Raw genomic sequence first — 12,500 nt, forward strand, 5'->3', positions numbered from 1 at the left:
AATAATAACAATAATAATATAACGATAATATATTTTACGCTCATATATTTTGATAGACAATAATATCACGAGGAGGAGGAGGAGGAGGAGGAGGAGGAGGAGGAGGTGATTGGTTACACATTTTAAACGAATTAATTGTCCTTTGAGAATGTGTGTGTGTGTGTGTGTGTGTGTGTGTGTGTGTGTGTGTGTGTGTGTGTGTGTGTGTGTGTGTGTGTGTGTGTGTGTGTGTGTGTGTGTGTGTGCGCGTGAGACAGGAAACCGTCAGTATTTTACCAGGAAATCCTAGTTAATTCACCAGGTACACACACACGCACACACACACATACACTGTATACTACTGGGAGGTATATGACACACTAGAGGAGGAGGAAGAGGAGGAGGAGGAGGAGGAGGAGGAGGAGGGCAGTAGCACATTTCGTTGGGGGGAGAAAGGGGGGGGCGTGACGTGACTAGGAATGGTGTATGTTGTGACGTCAATAGCATTTTCCCCGCCGCTGTGGATATAATAGGTGAGGCAGAAGGAGTGTGTGTGTCAGTCTCTCGCTGGACTTGCCTTAGAGAGGAGCTGGAGAGGCGAAGTGAAAGTGAAAAGGATTTGTATTTGGTTGAGTTTCCCGCCACACGTGCATCTCCGTTTTCTTTCCGATTTGAAACGTGTAGAAGACGAAGAAAGCAAGAAAGAGCAACAGAAACTCGAAGAACTCAAGAATTTCAGCCAAACAAAACGAAAGGAGAAATAAAACAAAGGCAGAAACAAAAACAAACAAGAAATTAAGAAAAAACCCGCGCTAAAGATCCACACATCACCAAACACGCCCCGTTGCAACACCGCAAAACAAAAACAAGCAAAAACCCCAACTAAACTAAAACAAACAAGCAAAAAAACAATTCAACTAATTTTCTGAGCCGTATTCCTGCCATTACCACATTCCCTACCATTCCCGAGACTTGGAATAATGGAGAACACAGGGTACGAGAACCTCCACCCTTCCTTTGTCATAGATGTACCTAGTATTTCTGGCGACACTAGCATTGATACTCTCTGCCAGACGTACTTGGGTGATATGGGTACTTTTGACAGCCCCCTCACCTCCTCCCTAGACCCTCCCCTTCTCCCCCCTCCTCCTACCTCTCAGCCTCCCCATACCACTCCTCCCACTCCTCTCTGTCCTCCTCTCCCTGCCTTGCATTGGACGGAGAAGCTGTATCCGGTAGTCTGCTTGAAGAAATGGACACCTTCTCAAGATTTGATGTATCCGAGTGGCGTGGAGAGGTGAGTGTGTGTGTGCGTGTCTCTCTCTCTCTCTCTCTCTCTCTCTCTCTCTCTCTCTCTCTCTCTCTCTCTCTCTCTCTCATTGTTCGTTTTTTCTCATTTCCTTCCTCTTTACTCATTTCCTTCCTTTATTCCTCCTTGCTCTTATTAATTTTGTTTTTGTTCTTGTTCTTCTTCGTGTTGTTGTTGATATTATTATTATTATTATTAGTAGTAGTAGTATCATCATTATCATCATCATTATTGTTATTATGATTACTACTACAACCACCATCACCACCACCACCACTAAAACTATTTCACCAAATCGACACCCTCTTATATTTTCCTTTCTCACGCCTCTCCTAGGACTCCCTGGACTGGGCTGGGAGTGTGTGCAGGCGCAAGGGGCTTGACCAGACCACCCTAGACCTATGGGCGTTCCGTGGCGTGCCTGGGGAGTCCCTGAGGAGGATGACTTTGCAGGATTTCTGTGACTTGATTGGATCTGTGTATGGTCCTTTGTTTCACGCAGAATTTGAAGACTACTGCAGAAGGAGAGAGGAAGGTGAGAGAGAGAGAGAGAGAGAGAGAGAGAGAGAGAGAGAGAGAGAGAGAGAGAGAGAGAGAGAGAGAGAGAGAGAGAGAGATTTTTTCACTCTCCCTCACTCCCTAACCTAACCTAACCCTAACTTAACCCTAACCTGACCTAACCTAACCTAACCCTAACCTAACCTAACCTAACCTGCTTAACCCTTCTCTTTCCCCCTCGTGCCTCCCAGGTCAAAGATGGCGGCACAAGACGGGTGGCTCCTCTCCTTACAGTGACCACGGGGGGCAGTTTGACCTTACCAGTGAGCTCCCGGAACTTGACCTGACCTCAGAAGAAATACGTGATTTAGACAAATATATAGTCGGTGGTTTTCAAGATATGGACTTGGAGGGCACCCAGTCGTATTACGGTAAGAGAGAGAGAGAGAGAGAGAGAGAGAGAGAGAGAGAGAGAGAGAGAGAGAGAGAGAGAGAGAGTCGGAAAATTGAAAAAAAAAGAAATATGTTTTTTTCTACTACTACTACTACTACTACTACTACTACTACTACTACTACTACTACTACTACTACTACTACTACTACTACTACTATTACTACTTTCAGATTCTGTGGATAGTTTTCCTGAATCGGTCGCCCAGTTGTCAGCAGGCCCCCCTCTCCCCTTCTGACCCCCTCCTCCTCCTCTTCCTCCTCTTTCTCCTTCTCCTCCTCCTCCTCCTCCTCATCTTCTTCCTCTTCCTCCTCCTCCAACCTCCTCGCCCTTCCTGATCCGCTGAAGAAGATTAAGCAGGATCCAAAGAAAAGACGTAAGTGTTTTTTGTTTGTTTGTTTGTTTGTTTTTGTGATATGTTTGTTTGTTTTACTTGATCTGAAAACCTATCTTAACTTAATCTCAGTCCATTCTAAACTAACCTAACCTAACCTAACCTAACCTAACCTAACCTAAACTTAGCCCATCCTAACCTAACCTAACCTAACCTAACCTAACCTAACCTAACCTAAACTTAGCCCATCCTAACCTAACCTAACCTAACCTAACCTATCCTAACCTAACCCAACCTAACCTAACCTAACCTAACCTAACCTAACCTAACGTAACCTAACGTAACCTAACCCACAGCAAGAGGACCAAAGAACTGGGAATTCGTAATAAGGCTTCTGGCAGACCCACGCACCAATCCGTCACTGATTCGCTGGGAACAGAAGGAGGAAGGTACATTTCGCTTAGTTCAGCCTGCCGCCATCGCTTCCATGTGGGGACAGAGAAGTGATAGGCCTAACCTCTCCTATGACAACTTCGCGAGAGGCCTAAGGTAAGGGAAATGGGTGGTTTTAACGGTTGCTAAATGGGTTTTTTTTGTTCGTTTTAATGCTGTATATCGAGGTGTTTTGATGTTTGGGGTTTAATGTGTGTTTTGGTGTTTGTTTATGAATGATTTAATATTTGTTTGTTTTTGTCATGTTTTAGTGGTTTTTTGTTTGTTTTAATGAGGTTTTTAGTGTTTTCTGGGTGTTTTTGTGTTTTCTGGGTGTTTTTCTGTTCCTAACCTAACCTGACGTGTGTTCCAGGTACCACTACACGACAGGCGCCCTCCAGCCAGTTTCTGAGAAGCAACTGGTGTACAGGTGTGGTCCCAAGGCTGTCAAATACCTGATTGAGCTAAGCAAGGGAGGCATTACGCACTGAGAGAGAGAGAGAGAGAGAGAGAGAGAGAGAGAGAGAGAGAGAGAGAGAGAGAGAGAGAGAGAGAGAGAGAGAGAGAGAGAGAGAGAGAGAGAGAGAGAGAGAGAGAGAGAGAGAGAGAGAGAGAGAGAGAGAGAGAGAGAGAGAGAGAGAGAGAGAGAGAGAGAGAGAGAGAGAGAGAGAGAGAGAGAGAGAGAGAGAGAGAGAGAGAGAGAGAGAGAGAGAGAGAGAGAGAGAGAGAGAGAGAGAGAGAGAGAGAGAGAGAGAGAGAGAGAGAGAGAGAGAGAGAGAGAGAGAGAGAGAGAGAGAGAGAGAGAGAGAGAGAGAGAGAGAGAGAGATTGATTATTGTTGTTGTTGTTGTTGTTGTTGTTGTTGTCATTTTTCTTTACAAGTTTAAGAAAAATAGACCTATTTATTTGTTAATTTATTTGTCTATTTATCTATTTATTTATTTATTTATTGGAGATTAACTGTTGTTGTTGTTGTTGTTGTTGTTGTTGTCTTTGTTGTTGTTGTTGTTTATTATTTATTTGTGTGTCAGTACGGATATATTTCTTGTTTTCTTTATCTATTTATTTATTTTCAATCTATAATCTCTCTCTCTCTCTCTCTCTCTCTCTCTCTCTCTCTCTCTCTCTCTCTCTCTCTCTCTCTCTATCTCTATCTCTCAATACAAATTTCCTGCAGCTAACACACACACACACACACACACACACACACACACACACACACACACACACACACACACACACACACACACACACACACACACACACACACACACAGAGCGAAGAAAAGACAATTATAAAGATAGATTATATAGTTCCAGGCATTATTATTATTATTATTATCATTATTATTATTATTATTATTATTATTATTATTATTATTATTATTATTATTATTATTACTACTACTTCTATATATTGCTTTACTTACAACACTTGGCCAGTAGTAATATTAGTAACAGTAGTAGTAGTAGCAGTAGTAGTAGCAGTAGTAGTAGTAGTAGTAGTAGTAGTAGTAGTAGTAGTAGTAGTAGTAGTAGTAGTAGCACACTTAGATATATTAATATTTATTTAATTTATTTAGTAGAATTAATATTTATTGTACTATTTTAAGTAGAAACAAATATTTATTGTAGTTTTAGTTATTGTTGTTATTTATTGCGTGCGTGCGTGCGTGCGTGCGTGCTGTAGTCTCAGTAATTTCGTCTCTCTAAGGACGAAATAAAAAAAAAACACGAATATATTATTTGTGGGAAACTATTTTGTAATTTCCGTTTTTTGGAGAAATAAATGTTTAGTTAATATTATTGTTTGTGTTTTGTTTGTTTTGTTGTGTTTTGTTTGCCATTTATTATTATTATTATTATTATTATTTATTATTATTATTATTATTATTATTATTATTATTATTATTATTATTATTATTATTATTATTTTTTTTTTTTTTTTTTTTGTTTGTCGTCTTCTTTTTCCTCCTCCTCCTCCTCCTCCTCCTCCTCCTCCTCCTCCTCCTCCTCCTCCTCCTCCTCCTCCTCCTCCTCCTCCTACTATTACTACTACTACTACTATTACTATTATATGCAAATGACTACTATCTCTTGTTTTTTCTCTTCCCTCCCTCTCCCTTCCTTTCCTCTCTCCCTTCCTCTCCCTCCCCCTTCCTTTCTGCGTCATAGCTCTCTCTCTCTCTCTCTCTCTCTCTCTCTCTCTCTCTCTCTCTCTCTCTCTCTCTCTCTCTCTCTCTCTCTCTCTCTCTCTCTCTCTCTCTCTCCACGGATTTCCGGCGGGGAGAGAGAGAAAGAGAGAGAGAGAAAGAGAGAGAGAGAGAGAGAGAGAGAGAGAGAGAGAGAGAGAGAGAGAGAGAGAGAGAGAGAGAGTGTTAATGATTCAGAGGAAATGTTGTTGTTGTTGTTGTTGTTGTTGTTGTTGTTGTTATAGTGGTGGTGGTGGTGGTGGTGGTGGTGATAGTAGTAGTAGTAGTAGTAGTAGTAGTAGTAGTAGTAAACAAGATAAGCATGGGAGGTTAAGTACAAACAAACGAACAAACACATTTCTTTATTCCTTTGAGGTACAAACACCCAATAGAAAACGGGGAACGGTACAAATGATGACAAACTTAAAGAAAACTTTGATAAACACAGCAGGTGAGGTTAGGTTAGGTTAGGTTAGGTTAGGTTAGGTTAGTGCAGGCAGTCATAGCGCTGTGTGTGTGTGTGTGTGTGTGTGTTTCAATGCAAGAGTGTCACAGATGCCCACTTATTGCCAGTTTCCAGAGCAGTGCCAGAGAGAGAGGTCAGACAACAAGGGGTAAGTGTGCTGCAGCCTCCCTCCTGAAAGAGTTCAAGTCACAGGCAGGGGGAAACACAGCAGCAGGCAGGGCGTTCAGGAGTGTGCCAGTGAAGTGGGTGAAAGACTGAGAATACTGGTTAACTCTTGCATTGGGGAGGTGGACAGAATAGTGGTGAAAGACTGAGAATACTGGTTAACTCTTGCATTAGGGAGGTGGACAGAATAGTGGTGAAAGACTGAGAATACTGGTTAACTCTTGCATTAGGGAGGTGGACAGAATAGTGGTGAGAGAAAGAAGAAAGTGTTGTGTAGCGAGGCTTTTACTAATAATAATACTTCTGCTATTTTTTTTTTTTTCTGTAGGAGTGACACTGGCCAAGGGCAACAAAACTCTAATAAAAAAAAAATGTCCACTGAAATGGCAGTCCCATAAAAGGGTCAAAGCAGTGGTCAAAAATTGATGAATAAGTGTCTTGAAACCTTCCTCTTGAAGGAATTCAAGTCATAGGAAGGTGGAAATACAGAAGCAGGCAGGGAGTTCCAGAGTTTACCAGAGAAAGGGATGAATGATTGAGAATACTGGTTAACTCTTGCATTAGAGAGGTGGACAGAATAGTGGCGAGAGAAAGAAGAAAGTGTTGTGCAGCGAGGCCGCGGGAGGAGGGGAGGCATGCAGTTAGCAAGATCAGAAGAGCAGTTAGCATGAAAATAGCGGTAGAAGACAGCTAGATATGCAACATTGCGGCGGTGAGAGAGAGGCTGAAGACAGTCAGTTAGAGGAGAGGAGTTGATGAGACGAAAAGCTTTTGATTCCACCCTGTCTAGAAGAGCAGTATGAGTGGAACCCCCCAGACATGTGAAGCATACTCCATACATGGACGGATAAGGCCCTTGTACAGAGTTAGCAGCTGGGGGGGTGGAGAAAAAACTGGCGGAGACGTCTCAGAACACCTAACTTCATAGAAGCTGTTTTAGCTAGAGATGAGATGTGAAGTTTCCAGTTCAGATTATAAGTAAAGGACAGACCGAGGATGTTCAGTGTAGAAGAGGGGGACAGTTGAGTGTCATTGAAGAAGAGGGGATAGTTGTCTGGAAGGTTGTGTCGAGTTGATAGATGGAGGAATTGAGTTTTTGAGGCATTGAACAATACCAAGTTTGCTCTGCCCCAATCACAAATTTTAGAAAGATCAGAAGTCAGGCGTTCTGTGGCTTCCCTATTACTACTACTACTACTACTACTACTACTACTGACAGGAGCTATTGTTGCTGAGATATCTTAAGTATTTAATAGCCTTTTGACCGCACTGATACACAAGCTGGCGATCTGGCACTTGTATGAGCGCCCGGGTCTTGTAGTGGTACCTGCAGAGAGAGAGAGAGAGAGAGAGAGAGAGAGAGAGAGAGAGAGAGAGAGTTAATGATATACAATGGTAGTTTTAATGATAATAATAGTAATAAAAATAATAATAATAATAATAATAATAATAATAATAATAATAATAATAATAATAACAAGAGGAATAGATGCAGGAGGAGGAGGAGGAGGAGGAGGAGTACGAAAGTTAATGTAATAAATATGACTAGAGAGAGAGAGAGAGATTCGGTCAAGTTTGTTTCTGCTAAAGGAAAGAAAAAATCCGGGAAATTCTGAAGAAATCTCCAGAATTTCTGACAATATACAGAAATTTTGCCGATCAAGTGATAATATTCTGATTAATTTGTATATTTTATTTATCTTTGTAAGGAAGAGGACGAGAAGGAAAAGGAGGAAGAGGAGGAGGAAAAATAAGATCCTCCTGTTAACTATATAGAAGAAAAAGAAGAAGAGGAGGAGAAGGAAGAAGCGGAAGGAAGAAGAGGAAGAAAAAGAGGAGAGGAAAGAAGATGAACTGAGATAAAAATGGTTAGACTCTCTCTCTCTCTCTCTCTCTCTCTCTCTCTCTCTCTCTCTCTCTCTCTCTCTCTCTCTCTCTCTCTCTCTCTCTCTCTCTCTCTCTCTCTCTCTCTCTCTCTCTCTTACCTTAGGCACCTCGCAAAATTATTGTAGCCCTTGTTTCTATCCTGTAGCTTTCTGCTAAACCAGAGGCGGGCAACCCCTTCAGGACTGACGAGGCGAAAGGTGTGCGCCTCCTTGCTCTCCCACTGAATGATTGACACGCGCAGGGGTGAGGGAATGCTCAGAAGGCGCATCAGGAACTCCCATGAGCGTGGCCCCCTCTCTGGAAAGTCAAGTTAGGTTTGCTTACAGTTCGTGTGAGTTTTTATTTATTTATTTTTTTTTACTTTTATATGTAGTAGGGGCAGCGGTCAAAGGTCAATCTAATAAAAAAAAAAAAAAAAAAGGGCCAGTGAGATGCCGGTCCCATAAAAGGATCCAAAGTTGTAGTCAAAAATTGAAGGGTAAGTGTGTGGAAGCCTCCCTCTTGCAGGAGTTCACGTCACAGGAAGGTGGAGATACAGAAGCAGGCAGGGGAGTGCACAGTTTGCCAGAGAAAGGGATGAATGACTGAGAATACTGGTTAACTCTTGCGTTAGAGAGGTGGACAGAATAGTGGTGAGAGAAAGAAGAAAGTGTTGTGCAGCGAGGCCGCTGGAGGAGGGGAGGCATGCAGTTAGCAAGATCAGAAGAGCAGTTAGCATGAAAGTAGCGGTAGAAGACAGCTAGAGATGCAACACTGCGGCGGTGAGAGAGAGGCTGAAGACAGTCAGTTAGAGGAGAGGAGTTGATGAGACAAAAAGCTTTTGATTCCGCCCTGTCTAGAAGAGCAGTATGAGTGGAACCCCCCCAGACATGTGAAGCATATTCCATACATGGACGGATAAGGCCCCTGTACAGAGTTAGCAGCTGGGAGGGTGAGAAAAACTGGCGGAGACGTCTCAGAACGCCTAACTTCATAGAAGCTGTTTTAGCTAGAGATGAGATGTGAAGTTTCCAGTTCAGATTATAAGTAAAGGACAGACCGAGGATGTTCAGTGTAGAAGAGGGGGACAGTTGAGTGTCATTGAAGAAGAGGGGATAGTTGTCTGGAAGGTTGTGTCGAGTTGATAGATGGAGGAATTGAATTTTTGAGGGCTTGGACAATACCAAGTTTGCTCTGCCCCAATCAGAAATTTTAGAGAGATCAGAAGTCAGACGTTCTGTGGCTTCCCTGCGTGAACTATTTACTTTCTGAAGGGTTGGACGTCTGTGAAAAGACGTGGAAAAGTGCAGGGTGGTATCATCAGCGTAGGAATGGATAGGACAACAAGTTTGGTTTAGAAGGTCATTGACGAATGATTAGGAAGAGAGTGGGTGACAGGACAGAACCTTGAGGAACACCACTGTTAATAGATTTAAGAGAAGAACAGTGACCGTCTACCACAGCAGCAATAGAACGGTCAGAAAGGAAACTTGAGATGAAGTTACAGAGAGAAGGATAGAAGCCGTAGGAGGGTAGTTTGGAAATGAAAGCTTTGTGCCAGACTCTATCTATCTATTTGATATGTCCAAGGCAACAGCAAAAGTTTCACCAAAATCTCTAAAAGAGGATGACCAAGACTCAGTAAGGAAAAGCCAGAAGATCACCAGTAGAGCAAAGTTATTGGAGATATTTTTGGCTAGATGCCAGAAGTCACGAGGGGAGTTAGATCTTGAAAGGTTTTGACATTTTCTGTTAATGAAGGAGTTTTTGGCTAGTTGGAGAACAGACTTTGGCATGGTTCCGGGCAGAAATATAAAGTGCATGAGATTCTGGTGATGGAAGGCTTAAGTACCTTTTGTGGGCCACCTCTCTATCATGTATAGCACGAGAACAAAGCTGTGTTAAACCAAGGTTTAGAAGGTTTAGGACGAGAAAAAGAGTGAGGAATGTACGCCTCCATGCCAGACACTATCACCTCTGTTATGCGCTCAGCACACAAAGACGGGTCTCTGACACGGAAGCAGTAGTCATTCCAAGGAAAATCAGCAAAATACCTCCTCAGGTCCCCCCAACTAGCAGAGGCAAAACGCCAGAGGCACCTTCGCTTAGGGGGATCCTGAGGAGGGGATTGGAGTGATAGGGACAAGATAAAGATATGAGATTGTGATCGGAGGAGCCCAACGGAGAAGAAAGGGTGACAGCATAAGCAGAAGGATTAGAGGTCAGGAAAAGGTCAAGAATGTTGGGCGTATCTCCAAGACGGTCAGGAATACGAGTAGGGTGTTGCACCAATTGCTCTAGGTCATGGAGGATAGCAAAGTTGTAGGCTAGTTCACCAGGATGGGTCAGTGAAGGGAGAGGAAAGCCAAAGCTGGTGGTGAACATTGAAGTCTCCAAGAATGGAGATCTCTGCAAAAGGGAAGAGGGTCAGAATGTGCTCCACTTTGGAAGTTATGTAGTCAAAGAATTTCTTATAGTCAGAGGAGTTAGGAGAGAGGTATACAGCACAGATAAATTTAGTATGAGAGTGACTCTGCAGTCGTAGCCAGATGGTGGAAAACTCTGAAGATTGAAGAGCGTGGGCACGAGAGCAGGTTAAGTCATTGCGCACATAAACGGCAGCATCCAGCTTTGGATCGAAAATGAGGATAGAAAAAGTAGGAGGGAACAGAAAAGGGGCTACTGGTCAGTTGCCTCAGACACCTGAGTTTCAGTGAGGAAAAAGAAGATGAGGTTTAGAAGAGGAGAGGTGGTGTTCTACAGATTGAAAATTAGATCTTAGACCGCGAGTGTTGCAGAAGTTAATGAAGAAAAAGTTGAGGGGGGTGTCAAGACACTTAGGGTCGTCGACAGAAAGGCAGTCCGACCTGGGGACATTTATGGTCCCCTCCCCAGATGGGGACTTCGAGGCTGGTGTAGGAGTCGCCATGATGATTTTAAAATTTTTTGAGTGAAGGGTGTGTGTGTTATTAGGTGCTTGTAGTTTTGTGTGGAGGAAGAGAGTTGTCTTGGTTTGGGTTCGTTACGTTTGGTTAAGTTATTATTATTATTATTATTATTATTATTATTATTATTATTATTATTATTGTTATTATTATTATTGTTATTATTGTTATTATTATTACTGGTAGAATGAATATTGTATTTAACGACTGACAAATGCACTGAAATTACTCTCTCATCTCTCTCTCTCTCTCTCTCTCTCTCTCTCTCTCTCTCTCTCTCTCTCTCTCTCACCTTTCCTCCTGGTGGCCGTGGCTATGGGATCAAAAATTCCCGGGTAATTCATCAGATTGTCCACACACTCCTGCACGGCCGGCGACAGAGGCACGGCCGTGTGTTGCTCCTCCCCTGCCCCCGCCTCCTGCCTCCCCTCCTCCTGTGGCTGCTCCTCCTCCTCCTCTTCCTCCTCTGTTCATATACAAAAAGTGTGTGTGTGAGACAGAAATATTTTAAAAACGCTCTCCTCTCTCTCTCTCTCTCTCTCTCTCTCTCTCTCTCTCTCTCTCTCTCTCTCTCTCTCTCTCCTCTCTCTCTCTCTCTCTCTCTCTCTCAGCACGACAGTTTTGCAAGGCCAGAGATGACTAGCCTGGTTGTCAAGAGTGTTTCTCCTGTTCATAATGTAGAAATGTTGTTAATCTGTCACCACAAACCTAAAAACACCCTTAAAAACCCGCGTCACTTCAACTACAGCCCTTGCAATGTAGAAATGTTGTTAATCTGTCACCACAACCCTAAAAAAACACCTTAAAAAACCCGCGTCACTTCAACTACAGCCTTTGCAATGTAGAAATGTTGTTAATCTGTCACCACAACCCTAAAAACACCTTTTAAAAACCCGCGGTCACTTCAACTACAGCCTTTGCAATGTAGAAATGTTGTTAATCTGTCACCACAACCCTAAAAACACCTTTAAAAACCCGCGTCACTTCAACTACAGCCTTTGCAATGTAGAAATGTTGTTAATCTGTCACCACAACCCTAAAAACACCCTTAAAAACCCGCGTCACTTCAACTACAGCCTTTGCAATGTAGAAATGTTGTTAATCTGTCACCACAACCCTAAAAACACCCTTAAAAACCCGCGTCACTTCAACTACAGCCTTTGCAATGTAGAAATGTTGTTAATCTGTCACCACAACCCTAAAAACACCCTTAAAAACCCGCGTCACTTCAACTACAGCCTTTGGAATGTAGAAATGTTGTTAATCTGTCACCACAACCCTAAAAACACCCTTAAAAACCCGCGGCACTTCAACTACAGCCTTTGCAATGTAGAAATGTTGTTAATCTGTCACCACAACCCTAAAAACACCCTTAAAAACCCGCGGCACTTCAACTACAGCCTTTGCAATGTAGAAATGTTGTTAATCTGTCGCCAGAACCCTAAAAACACCCTTAAAAACCCGCGTCAATTCAACTACAGCCTTTGGAATGTAGAAATGTTAATCTGTCACCACAACCCTAAAAAACACCCTTAAAAACCCGCGTCACTTCAACTACAGCCTTTGCAATGTAGAAATGTTGTTAATCTGTCACCACAACCCTAAAAACATCCTTAAAAACCCGCGGCACTTCAACTACAGCCTTTGCAATGTAGAAATGTTGTTAATCTGTCACCACAACCCTAAAAACACCCTTAAAAACCCGCGTCACTCCAACTACTGCCTTTGGAATGTAGAAATGTTGTTAATCTGTCACCACAACCCTAAAAACACCCTTAAAAACCCGCATCACTCCAACTACAGCCTTTGCAATGTAGAAATGTTGTTAATCTGTCACCACAACCCTAAAAACACCCTTAAAATCC

At 42.7% G+C, this 12,500-nt stretch overlaps 1 protein-coding gene and 1 long non-coding RNA gene across 2 annotated transcripts; one reads left to right on the forward strand and one right to left on the reverse strand.

Annotated features, from left to right (window-relative positions):
- Window positions 1-126: 126 nt before the first annotated feature.
- LOC135096215 (uncharacterized) lies at window positions 127-3,612 on the forward strand. The gene is made up of 6 exons (XM_063997586.1): window positions 127-1,276; window positions 1,625-1,823; window positions 2,038-2,217; window positions 2,411-2,613; window positions 2,928-3,120; window positions 3,377-3,612. The coding sequence occupies exons 1-4, from the start codon at window positions 1,232-1,234 to the stop codon at window positions 2,473-2,475; spliced, it is 489 nt and encodes a 162-aa protein (XP_063853656.1). The 5' UTR covers window positions 127-1,231; the 3' UTR covers window positions 2,476-2,613; window positions 2,928-3,120; window positions 3,377-3,612.
- A 1,927-nt stretch (window positions 3,613-5,539) lies between these two features.
- Window positions 5,540-11,142, reverse strand: LOC135096216 (uncharacterized). Its single transcript, XR_010264641.1, has 3 exons — window positions 10,928-11,142; window positions 7,810-8,008; window positions 5,540-7,151 (listed from the first exon to the last, which is right to left on the reverse strand). It is a non-coding gene; the product is annotated as an uncharacterized LOC135096216 (long non-coding RNA).
- Between the last annotated feature and the right edge of the window lie 1,358 nt (window positions 11,143-12,500).

This window comes from Scylla paramamosain, unplaced genomic scaffold (assembly GCF_035594125.1).
Source record: "Scylla paramamosain isolate STU-SP2022 unplaced genomic scaffold, ASM3559412v1 Contig3, whole genome shotgun sequence".
NCBI classification, from domain to species: Eukaryota; Metazoa; Arthropoda; class Malacostraca; order Decapoda; family Portunidae; genus Scylla; species Scylla paramamosain.